Source organism: Petromyzon marinus, chromosome 13 (genome assembly GCF_048934315.1).
Source record: "Petromyzon marinus isolate PM22_M1 ecotype Great Lakes invasive population chromosome 13, UKy_Petmar_22M1.pri1.0, whole genome shotgun sequence".
NCBI classification, from domain to species: domain Eukaryota; kingdom Metazoa; phylum Chordata; class Hyperoartia; order Petromyzontiformes; family Petromyzontidae; genus Petromyzon; species Petromyzon marinus.
Window position 1 is genome coordinate 12,272,035 of NC_133679.1, and position 18,225 is coordinate 12,290,259.

General features: G+C 47.0%; 1 protein-coding gene across 2 annotated transcripts in view; it reads left to right on the forward strand.

Moving 5' to 3' along the window:
• Window positions 1-18,225, forward strand: part of EPG5 (ectopic P-granules 5 autophagy tethering factor) — a 46,799-nt gene that overhangs the window by 23,225 nt on the left and 5,349 nt on the right. For both annotated transcript variants that reach the window (XM_032953565.2, XM_032953566.2), the window contains exons 25-41: window positions 58-181; window positions 1,326-1,452; window positions 2,051-2,228; window positions 4,275-4,449; window positions 4,883-5,025; window positions 5,219-5,375; window positions 6,003-6,197; window positions 7,909-8,122; window positions 9,979-10,157; window positions 10,804-11,014; window positions 12,075-12,150; window positions 12,929-13,032; window positions 13,542-13,717; window positions 14,476-14,661; window positions 15,344-15,550; window positions 16,650-16,779; window positions 17,826-18,065. In XM_032953565.2, coding sequence (XP_032809456.2) covers window positions 58-181; window positions 1,326-1,452; window positions 2,051-2,228; window positions 4,275-4,449; window positions 4,883-5,025; window positions 5,219-5,375; window positions 6,003-6,197; window positions 7,909-8,122; window positions 9,979-10,157; window positions 10,804-11,014; window positions 12,075-12,150; window positions 12,929-13,032; window positions 13,542-13,717; window positions 14,476-14,661; window positions 15,344-15,550; window positions 16,650-16,779; window positions 17,826-18,065 — 2,822 coding nt within the window. The remainder of the gene's footprint in view (window positions 1-57; window positions 182-1,325; window positions 1,453-2,050; window positions 2,229-4,274; window positions 4,450-4,882; window positions 5,026-5,218; window positions 5,376-6,002; window positions 6,198-7,908; window positions 8,123-9,978; window positions 10,158-10,803; window positions 11,015-12,074; window positions 12,151-12,928; window positions 13,033-13,541; window positions 13,718-14,475; window positions 14,662-15,343; window positions 15,551-16,649; window positions 16,780-17,825; window positions 18,066-18,225) is intronic.

The window sequence follows — 18,225 nt, forward strand, 5'->3', positions numbered from 1 at the left end:
CACCTCTGGGTTCCCACTGTGATGTGCCTGGCGCGTTTTACCTTCTGGCTGCCCCAGGCTGTTTCACCTGTTCCGTTGTTGGCTTGATGACGAGAAGCTGCAGGGCGCCGACCTGTACCTCCCGTCTGTTCCACTGCACTACGACCCCCACAGAATGGTGCGCATCTTCAACAATGACCAGGTGAGGGTGCTGTATGCTTACTCAGTGTAAATGTTCACTCTGTGATTGGTGCTTTTCTTTGAAAACTGACATCGTTATGGCCATCAATAGTCACTGTCATCGTAATAAATACAGGTAGTCCCCGACTTACGATGGTCCGACTTACGATATTTCGATCTTACGATGGCGATAGCGATATGACAAAATTGTCAAATATTTTTAATTTCACGCGGCAGGCAAACGCAGCAGCGTACGAGGTACGATACTGTAACTTTATCATCGCCATCCTCCTCTTCCGACAACTACGTTAATGTAGCCATCAACAACCTAACATCGTTCAAGTATGCAGACGACGGACAGAATCTTGGTGAGTACAGTAGAATATGATACGCTATGATACGTTCAATGCATGTATGATACATAGCTTTAGCAATTTCATTTTAGGGTTACCACTATACGATACATACGTTCAATGCATGTTAAACGTTTTTTTTTATATAGCAGATCGGATTGTTTCCTGAAAAAACTTTCTATGAATTTGCAGTTCATATAGGTAGGCTAAGAATTTACCTTGTTTTTTTACTTAAAATTTTACTGTGCAATACAGTATTGTAATGAATAGATACATACAGTATATAGTTTATACAGTACGGTACTGTAAATTGCTCTGTTTTGCTAAATTATCACCATTCTTTAAGACTCCTGGGTAGGCTAGGCCATTTTCGACTTACGATATTTTCGACTTACGATATTTTCGACTTACGATGGGGTCGTCGTAACGCATCTCCATCGTAAGTCGGGGACTACCTGTATACATTTTTCTTTTTTTATAATCATACCAAGTATTGTGGAATGGTAAGTTTATGGGAAACCATGCCTGTTGAATAGGATTGTGTGGATTGTTGCGATGTTATTAAGTGTCTGACACTGCTTGTTATTAATGACAGCAGATAGGTTTATTAACAGACCATGTGTTACCATAGAGTGACAGACTGATAAGGTGATAAGATATAATATGATAGCAGATAGTGGTATAAAGATACTGTACCATAATGTAGTAACATAGTGTGACAGCAGATAGTGATATGCAGATAGTGTAAAAACAGATAGCGTGACAGGTGATCGGTATTGTAATGAGTCTGAGTGTGACACGTTTTTGCTGCAGGACCTGTGGCTGGAGTTTGTGGACATGACCCTGATAGGTCGCGACCTTGCGGGATGCTGTAACGATTGGCTGAAGGAGCTGCAGAGTAATCGTGTTTTGACCCCTGGCAGTAACACAGCACCTGGGGGTGAGTGTCCAGTGTCCAATTGACACCCTTCTGTTACCGCTATTAATAATAACGAGGCTTGCACAAATGCATCAATTATCATAGATTCTCCGCTCTCGAGAAATTGCATCATATCACATGTGTACAGATACATTATTTCTTATATGGGCATATTATTAGAAAAGATATGCCAATGTGGGATTTTGGCTGATGGCGTGAACATGGCTAAACAAATGAGACAGGAATAATTTAAGGAGGTGTTTTAAAGAGGTGAAAAAGAATAGATCCATGAACCTGATTGCAACCATGAATTGTGACTTCGTATAATCAGTGTGGGGCTGAGTTATGTGCTTAATAATGACTTGTCATAATCGTTTAAATGGTAAAAAACGTTCCTATTAACGTTTGCCTAGGTGAACCGAACCAATAAAATTATACATCCTCTTGCAAACCTGTTGTCACATGGAATTGCAAGCTGTTGGAATAAACAATATTTGCCTCTAACCACCGAAATTGTAATCATTTTTAAATGTCCACCTCGTCTACAAGACCCAGGCAGTCTCCCTTGCAAGCACTGACCAGACTCAACCCTTGCTTTGCCACGTTTGTCGTTGAGCAGAGCTTGGGAAGAGCGTAAGCCGGGGTTCACCCCAGAGACCCAAGCGGCCTTGTGAGCCTCCCCCGTTGCCCTGGCTGAAGACCCCGGTCCCGGCTGTGGTGGCGTCCTGCCTGTGCGACGACCGGGTCGCCGAGCAGCTCGTCGCCAAAGACCTGCAGGTGCTGCAGCAGCAGGCCTGGTGAGTTTGGGAGGCCTGCTGAGTGTGCGGAGGAGTGTGCGGTTGAGTGTGGTGGGTCTGGTGAGTGTGATCGATCTGCCGAGCGTACAGGGCCTGGTGAGTGTCGGAAGGTATGGTGAGTGTATTGGGTGAGTGTGGTTGGTGATTTTAGTGTGTGGTAAGCAGGTGTGTGTAATGGTGAGCATGTGTGGTGAATGCCCTGAAAAGCGCAATTAATTGCATCATCAGAGCATTTGTCTTAAACAATTTTGCAGTTATTGATTTCAATGCCAGTTTTACACTGGTGATGACATAGCTAAAACAACTAAACAACACATTGCTATGCCCTGATGTAGCACAAAGAATAACACATTTTTGCAAACTCAACTGTGTTTTCATTTACATTGAGCTGACGTATTGCCATAGTGCGCACGGGGTCTCCGTGATACTCATGCTAATTACATGTTGACGCAAATAATTAGAGATTCTCTTGATGATGATTGTGATGATGACACGTTGATGATATTCTCAACCATGGTTATGTCATGACTCGTGGGATTTTATTTTTCCTTTTCCACGTTTTTTCCAATTATAATATACATAGTTAATTTAATTGACCAACATCCCAATGCAGATTTCCTGGGTAAATAAAGGTTATTATTATTACAAAACCAGCAACCGTCCCAAATGTTATATGTGTGGGACGGAGTGTTCTTCACATGGCAGTCATATATGACATTTCATCCATAGAGCTGGAATTGCTTAAAAGAGTCAAGTTTAATCTGATCATGTTGAGAGACGACAGGAAAATTATGTAGGTCAGAAGGTGCAAGTGATGCAAGTGTAAGGAAAGGGATCAAGAGAAAGGCAGAACCAGAAGTGAGGCGATGTGATGCGATCAGACATGGTGGCCTGAGGAGCAGACAGAGAGATGGCACAGGACAGGGCAGCATGGAGAACGTTGGCAAGGACAGCAGAGACCCTACGTGAGTGGGACAAATGCATGGAAGAAGAAGTCATGTTTAATATGAGTCACTTCGATTAGTCCATTAACTCTCTGCACTCGAAAATAGAGTTTGAGCACCGCTGGTTGTCCGGATGTGAATTTGGAACGAGGGTTCTAAGCAGTGCTGTCTCAGTTCTCTGCCATGGTATTGACCACCTGAGCTGCCCATTCGCACTGGAAATTAGGAAGGTAAGGATTACCTTAACACCACACTCCCCTTGCATCGTTGCATGGCTACTGGAAATATTGTAACTGAAAGCACGGTCAGTCTCTCTTGTGACATAACATCCCTGTGTACCTTGGGCTACCTGGTCCCACATGGCTAATGAGCCTTTTAAGTGGGACGTGGAAAAATATAAAAATAACTTGATCTGATTTGTGCACACGTGGGGTGTTTGCTGCATGGAAAGAGGGTGGTGTTCATTTTACATCGCTCTAAAGTAGTTATTTGAACTGACATTGCTTCGCATGATCGAATTCATGCATTTTTTATTCAGGTAATGGTTTACATGTGATCGAGGGGTACGAATTGAACGACCTGAATTCGATTACCACCCATGGCTCACATCTGCTTTAAGTGGTATCAGAACTTGTCCTGGGACTCCCTGGGGTTGACTCAGCCTGCAAAAATCAGCACTGGAAAGACATAAGAACTGGGTTTGCTGCTGGCCACATCACCCTATCGCCGTGCCAGAATTAATAGGCTCACTAGCAATGCTCAATGGTCTGTTAGGCGACACTTGTGTGGGGGGAGTTGTAGTGCAGAGATTAGCGCACTGTCTCAGGAACCCGGTGATCCGGGTTCGATTTCCGCTCATGAGGAACACCAGGGAGGATTATCTCAACTGTTCCTGGCCCTCCCTTAGGTCGACTCAGCCTCAAATTAGTTTCTGGTGGAGTGTGTAAACATCGCCACTGGGGAGACAAAGGGGACTGGGGATGGTACTGGCCACCCACTCTCTCATGTGCCGTGCTGGCCTTCATAGGTGCTCGCTAACAGTACCTGCCCCAACAGTCTATTAAGGCTTTACAGGGGATATTTGTCTTCGTGTGGTGTGCAGCCAAGCAACAGTGCGGGAGTGCAGGCAGGTGGCGCTGGACCAGGACCTGCTCGAGCTGCTGCCCGGGCTCTACTACAACGGGGAGGACCAGGAGGTGCTGCAGCTGGAGTGCAGGCCCGGCTACACCTCCTCCTCTACTCACTCCTGCACTGGGGCTGCCACCATCACCATCAAGGTCTGCCTCCTCCCATGTTCATGTTACCAGTGTGAGCAATATTGGGGTGGGTGAGTGTGGTTGCTGGATTGTGCTCCTATCGGCAAACTCGCCTCTCTGTCATGTGCGTGTACATCCACGTTAGGTTTTCATCGGACCGCAAAAGCCATTGATGTACTCCCATTTCCCCATCTATATGCTTCCCACCTTCATCACCGCCCATTTACCAGCATGGTGAAGAATGTTCAAATAACTTCTATGACCTGCACAGCATGGGTAGGTCCTCATCCAGAATTGGCTTTACAAAACTGACTATTCTTGATATGCGTAGGCTAAACTTCTGCAGCAGCCTACTCATTATAGACATTCATTAGTGGATAGCAGCAGCAGCAGCAGCAGCTCTGAGAGCGTTTATTCTGCTTCTCTCCGTGTGCTTCTCATACACTGCGAGCAGTTTGAGCGCGCCTACATGAATGAGCGAATCAAGCAACAGCTGCATGACACACGCGTGGAGGCCAAGCAGCTGCTGGCTGAGACGAGTCAGCTGCCCCACCGCCGCGTTCCCGAGGCCGCCGTGCACACAGAGGAGCTGCTCACGTGAGGAATGCGCACCTGGGGTGGCCGTGTTACCACGGTTAACATCCTGGGTTTCATTTTGGGTTTCAGCCACCCGTGGTTAGCCCAGGTTCCCGAGTGTCGCGCGTTAATGGTCCCAGCCCAAGTCACTCGTGGCTTAGGTTGAGACCCATCGGTTTAATCGGGACTCGAACACTTGAACTTCTCTCCACAGAGCCCTGATCAATGAGTACAAGGTGCAGCCCAAGGTGGGGATGCGGGAGACGGGGGTGGCGCTCTTCTACCTCATGGTGTCGTTTGTGAGCGAGGAGACTACGCGATACCCACCCAGCCGCCAGTTCCTATCCTCCTGCCTCGAGGTCCTCGGCCAGGTACAAAGCAATGCGACTCGATTTTGGACAGCATCTAAATATGACCTTATCTCAAGACGCTGTGCAGAGACGGTGGTGGTCAGCCATTGGCTGAGTAAAAGAGGAAGGTAGGGAGTAGACCGCACAGTTGACTGGGGGAAGGGACTTCCAGATTTTTATGGCAGCAGCTTATTGACTTAAATGCTGAGAATGAAATGCTCAGATCACATGCTGTACTTATTCATATTATTACTTTTAAATGCCTTATCTGGGGAGCAATTTGAAAATGGCCAAATATGGATATTGTACCTGTCTGAGGACCAAATAGGGATATAATTATTCAGTGATTAATTGAAACAATTTCGATGGTCAACACTAATATATTTTTTATCATGGATTAAAATCAGTGCTTACATTTACAAATCATGCATTAATTTAGATGTGGGAGAGTCGATTGTTTCCTATTTATCCATGTTTTCGAAATCATTAAGGGAAATGTTGCAACCACTTCAAATTATGAATGCCTATATCGATGGTGATAAACGTATTGAAAAGTCATTCTGAACCGTGACAGCTGTCGGAATGTGGAGTGAGCGACGCCGTTACGTCCCTTGTGCCAAAGCTCACCGTTTGCTTGGTGGCCCACAGATGTTCATCTCTGGCGTGGAGACCGAAAGCGAACGGCTGCTGCAGACCGTGCTCAAGAACAGCTGCCTGTGCAGCCTCCTGTCGCCGCACTTCACACCCAACGCCGCCCCGCGCGCCTTCGTCGGGATGTACAGCCTCGTGGCCGCCACTCTGAGCGCCGACACCAGCGACATGGTCTTCATGCTTCTCACTAAGGTGTGCGTGGGCCCGTACAAAACCGTGAGGGTCACTGCCACCGTGACTTTGTGGGATGGTCTCTGCTGGCGCTTCTGGCTCTCAGTAGTTCCAGCTGAGGCACCTGAAATATGCTGGAACACACTAATCTTAAAATACTGAACAAATTTTTATTTTACCAGGTAAGGCCCACTGAGCCATATAGCTCTTTTCAGAAGCGACCTGGCCACAAAGGAAAGCTCAACAAAGTGGCTTATCACGTGGACATTTATAGCAGCCAAATACTCTAAACGCATGTTTATAAATACAGAGGGAAAAGCCGGACAACCCGGAGAAACATCCATGTGACCACAGGGAGAACATGCAACCTCCTAATATACAGGCATCCGGGTCAGGATGGAACCCATGACCTACTGCACTCCAGGCGAGGTAGTTAACATATCGCCACCGTGGCATTGGGTAGCCAAGGTGGCTAAGTTGACTAATATCACTTCAGAACAATAAGCTGGCACAGATTAGGTCCTGGAATTGAATCTGGGTTCCAGACATTTGTGATTAAACTCACTACTCGGTGGTCTCACTCCAGTCACCAAAGATGGCATGCAAAAAAATGCATTAAATTTGTTTTTTCACCTATATTGGATAAATCCCAACACGTATGGCTGAATTTTATGTTTGGTTCCGATTCCCAAATTGATGAACATCGGAGGATGTGAGATGCTACAACGTCACCTGTCTGAGGCCCTTCTCTTAACATGGGCTGATTTTACAAAATTTCCTGTGACAGTTCCAAATGGAAAGATCTTTAGTTTATAACAGCGTGATTATGGTAGAGCAAGCAAAAAGTACCGTATTTTCCCGCATATAACCCGCGGGATATACCACTTTTTACAAACAAAACAAGACCCTGCGGGGTACATGGAGGTGCGGGCTATCCCAAAAATATTTTACACGTGTGACATGTCATAACTCGTTTAATTTTTTCATGGTAGGACTATCCACTATGCAACACTTACCTTTGACTAAAGCAATGCTGAATAAACCACTCACACTGAAATTGCACGTATTATCACGTTTTAAATAATTCGAATTGTTTGTACAATGAAACGATAATGTTTGAAGTGGGCGCACTTTGTTTACCGGCGACGAGAGAGCTGGGGGGAGAGAGATGTTGGGGGTTGGGGGCGAGGCAATGGCGTCACCGTAGTGCCGCTATTGTCTGCGCAGTGCGCAATCTACCAGTGCTAGAACTGTACCTATCTACCAGTTACGTGTTACTTATTTATTGGATATTTACTTTTGTTACTTATTTACTGTTTTAAGTTCACTCGTTTCCCGTTTGTTTTATTTGTGCACGTTATTTTTTTTAATGTTAACAATTGATAGTGGAATGTATTACAAATGTAAACTTCGTATTAATATGACGGAATTAAGCTGCGGTAACGACGTTAAAGATATGAATTCATGCGGGGTATATGGAGGTGCGGGCTATCTGAATTTTTTTTACACATAATGCTGTTTTTGCGGGATATATGCGTCTGCGGGTTATATGCGGGAAAATACGGTAGTTCTGTGCACACATTCAATGCATCTAGTCCGAGCATTTCTAACATTGCTTAGTGTCAACTGATGCGTGGCTCGCCAAGGATACTTAAAAATCCTTTTCCACTCCCGGATAAGGAAAAAATTCCTGGCGTGGAAGACTCCGAGCCCTTGTCCGTCTTCTTCCCAGTTTGACGTCTTGCAGTGGCTGAGTGTCGCCCGCCCTCCCCTGCCGTGGCGGAGCGAGCTGCTGGCAGGTGTGTATGCGGCGCTGCGCACGTGCGGCGCCCAGCCCTCGGCGGAGATGGTGGCGTCGTCCGGGCTGCTCCGCTCGCACTGGCGCAAGCTACTGGCGCACCACTTCCCCGACCACTATGGCGAGACTCTCCGGATGCTCGTCGATGGTGAGGGGATCTTGGCGCTGCGTGAAGCTCACGTGCACGCACATTTGTTCCTTTTGTTGTGCAAAATGCTGCTGCTCTGGATGACGTGTAAAGGCTTAACCACCTCGGATTCGCTGATGAAGAAGTCATTATAACAACCGGTGGAAATTAACTGCACCTGCGATTAGCACGGTTGGCTACGTATGGTGTGAAAGAAGTTCAACGTACATGCATACATGCAGGGTACAATCGGTGACTTGATAAAGAGGGATATGCTGAGTTGGGCTCAAGATAAATATGAGTGAAAATAAAGGAATGTACAATTTAAAAAAAGGTAAAAAATAATTAATTGCTGCAGGGGCAACTAGAAAACTGGCCATTATGGGAAAAAGGGGTCTCACACCCTGCAAACAGCACTTGGCATGGTTATAATTACCCAGGTTATTTTAAAAGGGTGTAGAACGTGTGCAGTGCATTTATTTGTGCTTATGTATAAAAAAAAACATTGGCTCCAAGACACTAAGGCATTGAGTTGTTAAAACATTAGAAATGTTTAAAATATGAATGGCACAGCCACACTGCTTTCTTAGCGCATGCTGCCTTTCAGTATGAAAAAATAATCGCGGTCTCAGTACCCGTGGAGATCTATTACCCTGTAATTAGCGGCCGCCGAAGCTGCGTCGTTTCTCTCTCGAAGAGTTTGACGCCTTGTCTGAGCACAGGCGGCAGGTGCACGTGCGTAAACAACAAGGGCTGCTTTTAGAAGAAACTCCCATTCGAACGGTAACAAATCGTTTCATTCACGCTCGTGTTACGCAACGGCGTTCTCAATGCTAGGGGTGGAACGATTCGTCGCCCCCTCCTTCGCCCCCCCCTTTCGACGATGAACTTTTATGCTTCGTGTTCTGCATTCAATTCAGGGAATTACGTTCGTTTTGTTTAGTCTTTGGTTTAACCTCTGCTTTCTATTTATTCTCATTTGTCATGTTTAGTTTGTGCGAGTATTTATTGCCTCATTAGCCTCAATGTAAGTTGAGCTTGTCAGTTGCATAGACATTTCTATAAATTAGATGTAATAATTCCTCATGTGCACAATTCATATTGTGTATCATAAACATAATCAACTTTCATGGATTAATCGATGTATCCTTGCAAGCTCAGCATCTATCCTATGCCCCCATTTGGCGGCAAGGGGTGCCTACTTAACACTGCTGCCTCTGTGAATTCGCAATTCAGCATTTGAGCATTCACTGACGTTAATAAACATCGCAAAACTAGTTTTTATTTTTCTTCTTGGTTCTTTCGGTAAGTCACATAGAAGGGAAATAATAAAATAAGAATTATATTTATGTTTTATTTTTATAATTTTATTATTTTCCTTCTACGTGACTTATGTTTTATTTTTATTATTTCCCTTCTACGTGACTTTACCGAAAGAACCAAGAAGATGAATCCTTGCAGTCATGAAAGTTTTAAATCGAAAACTAGTTTTTTTGTTTTTATATTTGAGCAGGTATTGCCTACTAAGCTACATAGCTCTTTCTCAGAAGCGACCTGGCAACAAATGATAGCTCAACGAAGTGGCTCATTACGTGGACATTTATTGCAGCCAAATACTATTTCACACATTTCAAAAATGTGGATGGAAAAACCGGAGGACCCGGAGAAAAATCCACGCAACCATTGGGAGAACATGCAAACTCCAAATATACAGGTATCGGGGTCGGGATCGAAACCATGTTCTTCTGTACACCACGTGAGGTAGATGACATCTCGCCACCGTGATGCCCCACGATGGTGTCGATCATTCACCCAGTGGAGGGACGGTAGGGAAGGGACACGGTATTGATTGGAGGTGCCTGGGTTGCGTCGCGTAGGATCGGACGAGCAGAAGCTGAGCCCGGAGGTTTGGAGCGACGTGCTGCTCACTCTGGGCTGCACGGAGGCCGGCCCGAACGAAACCTGGACGGCACCAGCCGCCACCATCACCACTGCGACCGCTGCCGCTGCTATCACCATTGAGCCGGACCGCGCGGGGTTGCTCTCCGACGTGCAGGTGATGTGGCACCATCTCCCAGGATCGCGATGACTGATGCGCGATGACTTTCCGCACCATTAGAATGCAACTGCTAGGGTCCTGACCCAAGCTCCTTGTCCAGAACATATCTCACCTCTTCTTGCACCCATCTTTTTTTTTGCGAAGTATCTTGAGTTGCCTTTAGACGCGATATACAATGGAGAGAAGTTGTTGATGTTAATCTGGTGTCCCCAATTACTTCCTTTTCACTCTGCTGCAGTCAAATGTTGACGTTGGCATTTTAGCGTTAACACTCCTCGCCTGCGCAGCTGTTCAAATTTCCTAACCAATGTTGAGTTAAAACTACGAATAATTAAAATTTTTCCCAGGTAAGGCCCACTGAGCTATATAACTCTTTTTCAGAAGCGACCTGGCCACAAGTGATAGCTCAACCAAGTGGCTTATCACGTGGAAATTTAAAGCAGCCAAATACTCCAAACACACGTTGATTCTAAATGTGGAGGGAAAATCGGGAGGACCTGGAGAAAAATCCACGCGACCACGGGGAGAGAACATGCAAACTCCAAATACACAGGAGAGGTCGTTAATGTCTCGCCACCGAGTTCCGACCACGATGGCCCTGAACGTGCGGCCGTGTGCTCGTCCTGTCGCCCGCACGCCGCAGGTGCGGGAGACGATGGAGTGGCTTGCGCGGCAGCTGCTGGCACTGCGCCTCTTGCGCCAGGGCCGCCGCAGCTTCGGCCTCTACTCCGCATGGCGCCCGTACGTTCCGGCCATTGCCTCACTCTACGGGTTCCTGGGCCGGCACCTCCTCCGAGCCGAGAGGGCGCGGCTGGTGCGGAACGGCAAGGCCGGCACCACCGATGCGGAGGCCGGTAAGGGGTGGTGCTAGCGGCGGCGCTGCAGGGGAGCAGGATGAGCTATTGAGCCCCCCTGCAATCTGACAGACTGAGTGAGTGTGTGTAGGGGGGTGGAGGTTAGGTGTATATAGAATCCAACAAAACCCCAACTAAAAATCCTTGTGGGCGATGACAGAGTTGGTGGGCCAGGACATAACTCCAATTGGCTTAATATTAACATAGGCAACAAAGTATTTCCTGTTAAAAAGAAATCCTCAATGAAAAACGTGTCCCATGTGTACCCAGTGATTCTTAGACACTGACAAAAACAACTTAAGAGTACACAAAGAAACCTGGAGATGTGTCATCCTCCATGGGGGGCTGTAGCTAAATTAAACCAACAGGACCCAGGACCACTCTGGCCTAGTGCGGCCGCTAAAAATGTCGGTATAAACGCGCTGCCCCGTTGCTGCTCCGCTCTGGGCCCGGCCGCTGCGATCGGTGTTAATCAGTTGAGCCGCCCCGCCCCCCTAACAAATTGAGCTTGTCCCACTGTGAGCTGTCACAATACCGAGTGTTAAAACCGATAAATCAACAACTTTAAGCAGTTAAGGAAAGTTAAAATTAAGTGTGCAAGAAAATAAGCAGCATTGTGGCTCATGTAGCAGTTACGTTGTACGTTTAATGATCTTACATCCTACTTCAGTGGTTTTTAAAATAGAGGTGGATGCCTGTCCGTCGAACGTGCCTCCGTTAGACCTCGTGATCTACACATTAAAACGACTCTTTAAGTAAACAAGGAAATAATACAGAGAAACATGTTGTGCTCTATTTGTATTTTTTTTATTTTTAAATTATATCTTAAAGCTATTTTATATTCGATATTTATTCAATTTTATATACTTCAGCCCCTTGGTGTTAGTTAGACTTTTAACCCTTATTATTACAGTAAGACTTGTTTAAAACTTATTTAAGATTTTAGATTCCTATATGTTGAATGTATGCACCATCCTGCCAAAGTAAATTCCGTGTCGGTGTGAACTTTCATGGCGAATAAAACCCTTTCTGATTCTGATTTCTGATTCTGATTGTGCAGCTGCTCAGTCGATTTATGCGCTGTTGACCGATCTCTTCAAACCATGGATCCTGCACTTGGAAACAGGCGACAAAAGGTGAGGCATTCTATTCGTGATGTTCTCTTAAATTCTCCTAAGTAGCATTTTCTTCATTTGGCATATTTCTATCTCTGGGGCATAAACAAAAAAAATGGATGGCTGCCATGGGATGAATATCTCTATCGAGTTAAGCACCCCAAGTAAAAATATTATAGAAATCTGAAAGAACCTCAGAAGTAGTTCTATGATAACACCTTCCAGTGGCTGTTATCTAATGTGGAGTGGTATTACACTACTTTCCAAAATTACAACTTAAAAAAAAAATCACAGTGGCACAGTGACTAGCACACTCTACGAAATACCCGGTGACCTGCGTTCCACTCCTGGCTCTGACTAACATCAGTGGCAAGTAATATTTGAAATGGTCCTGGGTGCTCTCTCAACAATCGTCATTGAATAACATGGAGAAGTATGGCCAAATGACCGACGTGGCATGGGGGAGGCCTTCATCTGGCAGTGGATTGGTATAGAGGCTGAACTCTTGGTGGACTTGCACGCCCTTTGTGCGGCTCGGAGCCCCGGGTTTGTGCATGTGACTCAGAGCCCTGGTTTTGTTCGTGTGACTGCGAGCCCTGGTTTCGTGCATGTGGTTCAGAGCCCTGGTTTTGTTTTGTGAGTGTGGCTCAAGAGCCCTGGCTTTGTGCGTGTGGCTCAGAGCCCTGGTTTTGTATGTGTGGCTCAAGAGCCCTGGCTTTGTCAGTGTGGCTCAGCCCCAGTTTTTTGTGTGCGACTCGGAGCCTCGGTCTTGAGATGATGCACCTCTCTCGTTCCGCAGTTGCCCACGGAGTGCTCCGTGGCTCGACGTTGACTCCGCTCTCGCCTGCACCATGGTCCGCCTCTTCTGCGACTGCGTGCGTGCGCTGCACGAGCTCTTTGGCGGTACGTATGTATGTTGAACTTCTTTCTCATAGTACGTAGCCAGCCATGCTAATCGGAGGCGCTGGGGACAGACAACAAACTAAATGCAAAAAGCGGTTCTAAAGAAATTAGTTTTCAATCTGAGATTATTTTTTTAATTGGGAAGGCGTGTCCCTTCCAGGTTTATTCTATTAAAATAATCGAGTCAATGAGTGGAGCGGTGGTGCAGTGGTTAGGACACTGAGCTGTAAATCAGGCGACGTGAGTTTGATCGTTTCTGACCACGGCGAACACCAGTGGTGGCTGATATCTGGAGCGGTATTGGGCCTCTCCCTTCACCAACGCTCACTCGCCCGCATGTTGAAGTGCGCGGAAACAACCACCTTGCCCGCAGCAGTCGATTGACGCAGGGCTATGAAGTTCGTATTATCATTATACTTTAATGCAACTTAATTTAACGCAGTCATCGTTTCATTGATGTTATCAAAGCAAGGATTTTCCGAATTCTTATCTCCTTGCCCATTCTATAGATCTGCTGCCATTTGGAGGCAAGGGCAGCCTCTGGCTGCACTGGCAGCACTACTGCAGCACCATGGCACAGCCTGGCATCCCCAAGCACGTGCTGGCCGTCTACCACTCCGAGTTTGCTGCGCTGCCCTGGGCTCGCTTCCAACCCGACATTCAGGCCATGCAGGCCTTCTTCAAGGTGAGCGATCGCATCTGTCAGCTTTCAGCAGGAGGTCGAGGATGAGGCTGGATGGAATTTCTTCAGTCTCTCTGGTCTCTGGCTACGGCAATTGCTTCCTGCATTCCCAGTGCGTTTGTATATATGTTGTTGTTGTTGTTGAACTTCTTTCGCACCGTACGTAGCTTACCGTGCTAATTGGAGGTGCAGGAGAAGTACAACAAACTAGAGACAGAAAGCAGTTCTGAAGACACAAACAGTGTTCATGTACCTCCCGTACTTTAACACTGTTTGTTTGTTCCGTATAGGCAAACGCATTTGAAAGCAGCAATAATTGAATTTCTAATGCCCATGAAAGCCTACCCTAAATATCAAGAGGTTTTTTTTTTTCAGGACATTTACTTTGGGATGTATGGCCATTTATATACATAATTCAAAACGTGTGTCATGAAAGCAATAATCTGTTTTAATGAAATAATTGATGCACTATTACAGGAACAGTGTATATCCTACTTACGGCATGATGTTATCGTTTTTCACCTAAAGCTGGGAGAGCTATTTATTCTTCACCTTGGTTATATGTTTTTCATTGTCATTGCAAAACCCAGAATACCGTGCTGTACATCACATGCACCCACGCTGTCTTGGTTTGTGTGATGTCGCGGATGATTGTGTAAGCATTTGTTCACCGGTGCTCGTCAGTCGTGTCACTACCGGATTGCTGTTGTTGAGCCGAATTTCGCGCGACACAATCGTCGCTCACGCGTGTCGCTCCGCAGGTGGAGTGCGGGGGGCAGGCGAGCTGCTTCCGCTTCCTGGGCTCGGCGCTGTGCCAGGTGAACTGGCTCGAAGTGCTGGCTGGCGCCTGGGGCCCCTTCCCGAGCGGAGAGACGTGCGCCATGCTGACGTACCTCCTGTACACGCTGGCAGCGCTCGCAAAAGAGAGCAGCTTCCTTGACGCACCCGTAAGCTTGGCAACTGCTGCTGGCTCCGCTATCACACGGGCACATTTACGCACGGGGGAAAGGAGACGGTTACACACAAGGTAAGGGGAAGTGGCCTCGTGGCGCTCTAGTCGGAGCCCTGAACCAGCACTTGATGAGAGCTTGAGTTTCAACCTTGCTGTGATTCAACTGCAAGTTGGCGTTCTCAGCCCAGTCAACCAATGACTGCATCGAATTTGGTTTTCCACGTAACTTTAATTGTTCCGGCGACCCATGCAGACACAGATAGTTAACCTAGAGTCCCGGCACCAAGTCCAGAAACCACGACAGAAGAAAAAACAGCCAGCCCGGGGCCACCATCTTAACACCTGACCCAACCACCACCACCACCGACAGTCACCAACCACATATCTACACCGCCACATCAAACGTAGCGATTAGAAAGCGCCATGAGAGTCCACGCATTAAGATGCCTTGCGGCAGCCAGGCCCCAGAAGAGTACCCGAACAGGTGAAAATTATAATGCGATGATGCGTCCGCAACTATAATTCAACAAACACCACCCGGCGACTATTTTGGGCCGCGTCCTCCGATTAGCACCTCCGATGAGCACGGTTGGCTACGTACGGCGCTAAAGAAGTTCAACATATCCAAAAAACGGTGGCCCCCCCCCTGCTAACCTCACCTCACCCGCACCCCGCAGGATGGCCCCCTGCCGATCCTGATGGCGCAGGCAGCCGCTTTCCCCTGGCAGCTGGTGGATCCCGCCGCATACGAGTCGGTGGCGAAGTACGTGGGCGACCACTTCCAGGCATCGCTGGTGCTGGGCGCACCCGGGGACGCAGCCTCGCGCCTCCTGCCCGTGCTCAAGGCGGCCGCAGGGCTCGCACCGGGAACTTGCCCACACCCCGTAGGTGCCGGCGTGCGGCCGCAACAGATGTGTCGTCTTTCCCCTGCCCCCCCCATTCACTCCATCGTTCATGCGATTATTTATATGTTCATTGTGGCTTAAAGAACATGTTAAATGTGAAAAAGCTACCAATTCCTGAATCGAATTGGGGCCCTGAATCATTAAAGAAAAATCGTAAAATTGCCGAGTGTTTGCCCAAAAGAAGTTGGAGAGAATTTACTGAGGAACTCTACTATTTCAGGAACCTACTTGCTGTACTCCATCTGGCAAATCAGTAACTGAGAGGCACAACTCTGCCTGTAAAGCACCGCATTCGTAGAATAATTTTGTTATACTTTTTTTATTCGTACAAACATATTATCGTCAGCCATTCTCTTGCTCGATTTTTGGATGAAAGAGCTTCTCTGTGCCACTTATTCACAACCCCCACCTCTGTACCAACCATGCATGCCTTTTGTGTCACTGCATCCCATGTTGTCAGCCTCTAATTAAAATCTTAAAGACCTCATGACCTTGCCTACCTTCAATGCTCTGGTCCAGAAGCTATTTGAATGTAGATGTCACTGCAATATCCAACGCGAGTCTACAGACACCCTGGAACATTTTTTTTCTTTTGTGGTGTCGTTACTTTATTCACTTCACCTTCTGTAAATGACTACTCTTTGCAATCCAGTGACTGGAATGATTATTGTCATTTTATTTGCATGTGTATGTGTTCTTATGACTTTGTAAATTATAATTAACATCTTTCATTACCTCGTTGTACCTTGCCCCTATATTTATGGTAACTTTAAATACCTTGCTTGCTTGCGTTATACCTTCGTTTTAATTGTATGGCCAACTTGACCGGGTCGACTTTGTAAAATTTCCCAAGTAGACTAAATAATATTACCCGGTCAAACAAAGTCGCTTACTCTGGCGTCAATCTTCTCGTCGTCACGCCGCTAACTTCCTCCCTGTATGGTAACACACCTCTTTTGTTCTACAGTTGACCTTTAAACAAAACATGTTATTCACATTAACCAAATTGGGCCCAGTGTTATTTTGCTAACGAGGTCGCTGACCTTTTTTTTGCCGCGTGGCCACGTGGTTCGTGTAGGACGCGTTGCCCAAGTGCCGGGCGTACGTGAAGCTGCTGGTGGGGCTGCTCTCCAAGGAGATCGCTCACCCCAACGCCGCCGCCGCCCTCACCGGCCTCCTGGAGGACGTCCAGAATTTCGCTCCACCAGGTAATGAGTTGGCGGCCGGGAACCTGACCTAACAGGGCCGTACAAATAGCGTCTTGTTTAATTTTATTTTGTTTATTAACGTTTTTTTTATAAGGCGCAGCAGACCCAGCAAAGGGCTTCGTGATTGTTGTTGTTTCGCCGATGGCTCAAGAACGAAAGCAAGTGCAAGGATAAGCAAGCCACAACTGCGTTGCCTCATTGTGCATCACCGCATTGTGAGAGTAGGAGTTGGTTTTAGTCAATGAATTGTAAGTCGTTACTTCCCGATCTAATTTGTCAATGGTCAGCTTTTACACTCGCTGATTGTAAGTTATACTCTTAGTTATTTCTTGAAGAAGTATTACTACTCCGCTTCTAGCTCAAGAACCAAAATTAGTACAAGGATAAGCAATTCACCATAAGCTGTGCAAAAAGCATCCCCTTTCCAAATGCAAAATTGGCTTTTGTAAGAGAGTGTGACCTGACCTGGAGAGCAAGCAATAATGTGTAATGGAAAGAGCTTACAGATTGGAAACCACCACCTCACTGCCACATGGCCATACACACAGAGATATACAAACACAGAGGTGCATGCACAGATACACACAAACTCGCCTGGTTCAGATGTAACTGGCGATTAATGCTAGCCATGTGTGAGAACTTAACTCAGGTTGCACGAACCATTGCACTCCTGCTCGCCCCACAATCACACAAAAAGATCCCACATATAGCCTTCACAGAATATTAGGGTAAGTGCTGTTAGCGAGCACCTATGAAGGCCAACACGGCATGCAAGGAGTTGGTGTGGCTACCACCACGCCTAGCACCACGCCTGTGGCTAGCATCACGCCTGGCCACTTAATATATTCCCTCGACCTAGAGTAGGCAAATAACTGGTGAAAATATTGAGCACTGATGTTGGCCGTGAATTGGAAGTATATTCGAGTTGTCAGGTTCGTAGCACGGTACGCTAACCACTGTGCTTCCACTCGCCCCACAAGCGCACAGCCACCACGCCCGGTGCTAACACCTGCGCCTTCTGGTTGGCCGCACTCCTTGTCTGGCAGGCTTGGACGTGCAGACCTTGTATACCATACACACACAACTGGTGGTGGAGCTGCTGGTTTTGCTGAACCAGGGCAGCCTGGAGAAGGCAGCGCCCCTCGTGAACGGCCTCACCGCGTGGCTCGATGGGCACCCACACAGCCCACTCGTGCTGCCCGTACTCACTGCTGCTTGTCGCAGCCTGGCGTCCGTGCGGCACATGGCCGAGCTCGTTGAGACCAGCATCGCTGCACACTTTGCAGGTACCCACCCCACTGTGGCTCCAACCCACGTGTGGTTGTAATTGTCACCATTGTCGTCGCAGTCATCATCGTTGTCACCTTCGCTACTACCAATACCACCACCATCGATCTTTAATTCGTTATCGCAACATCATCACTGTTGCCACCGTTATTATCTATT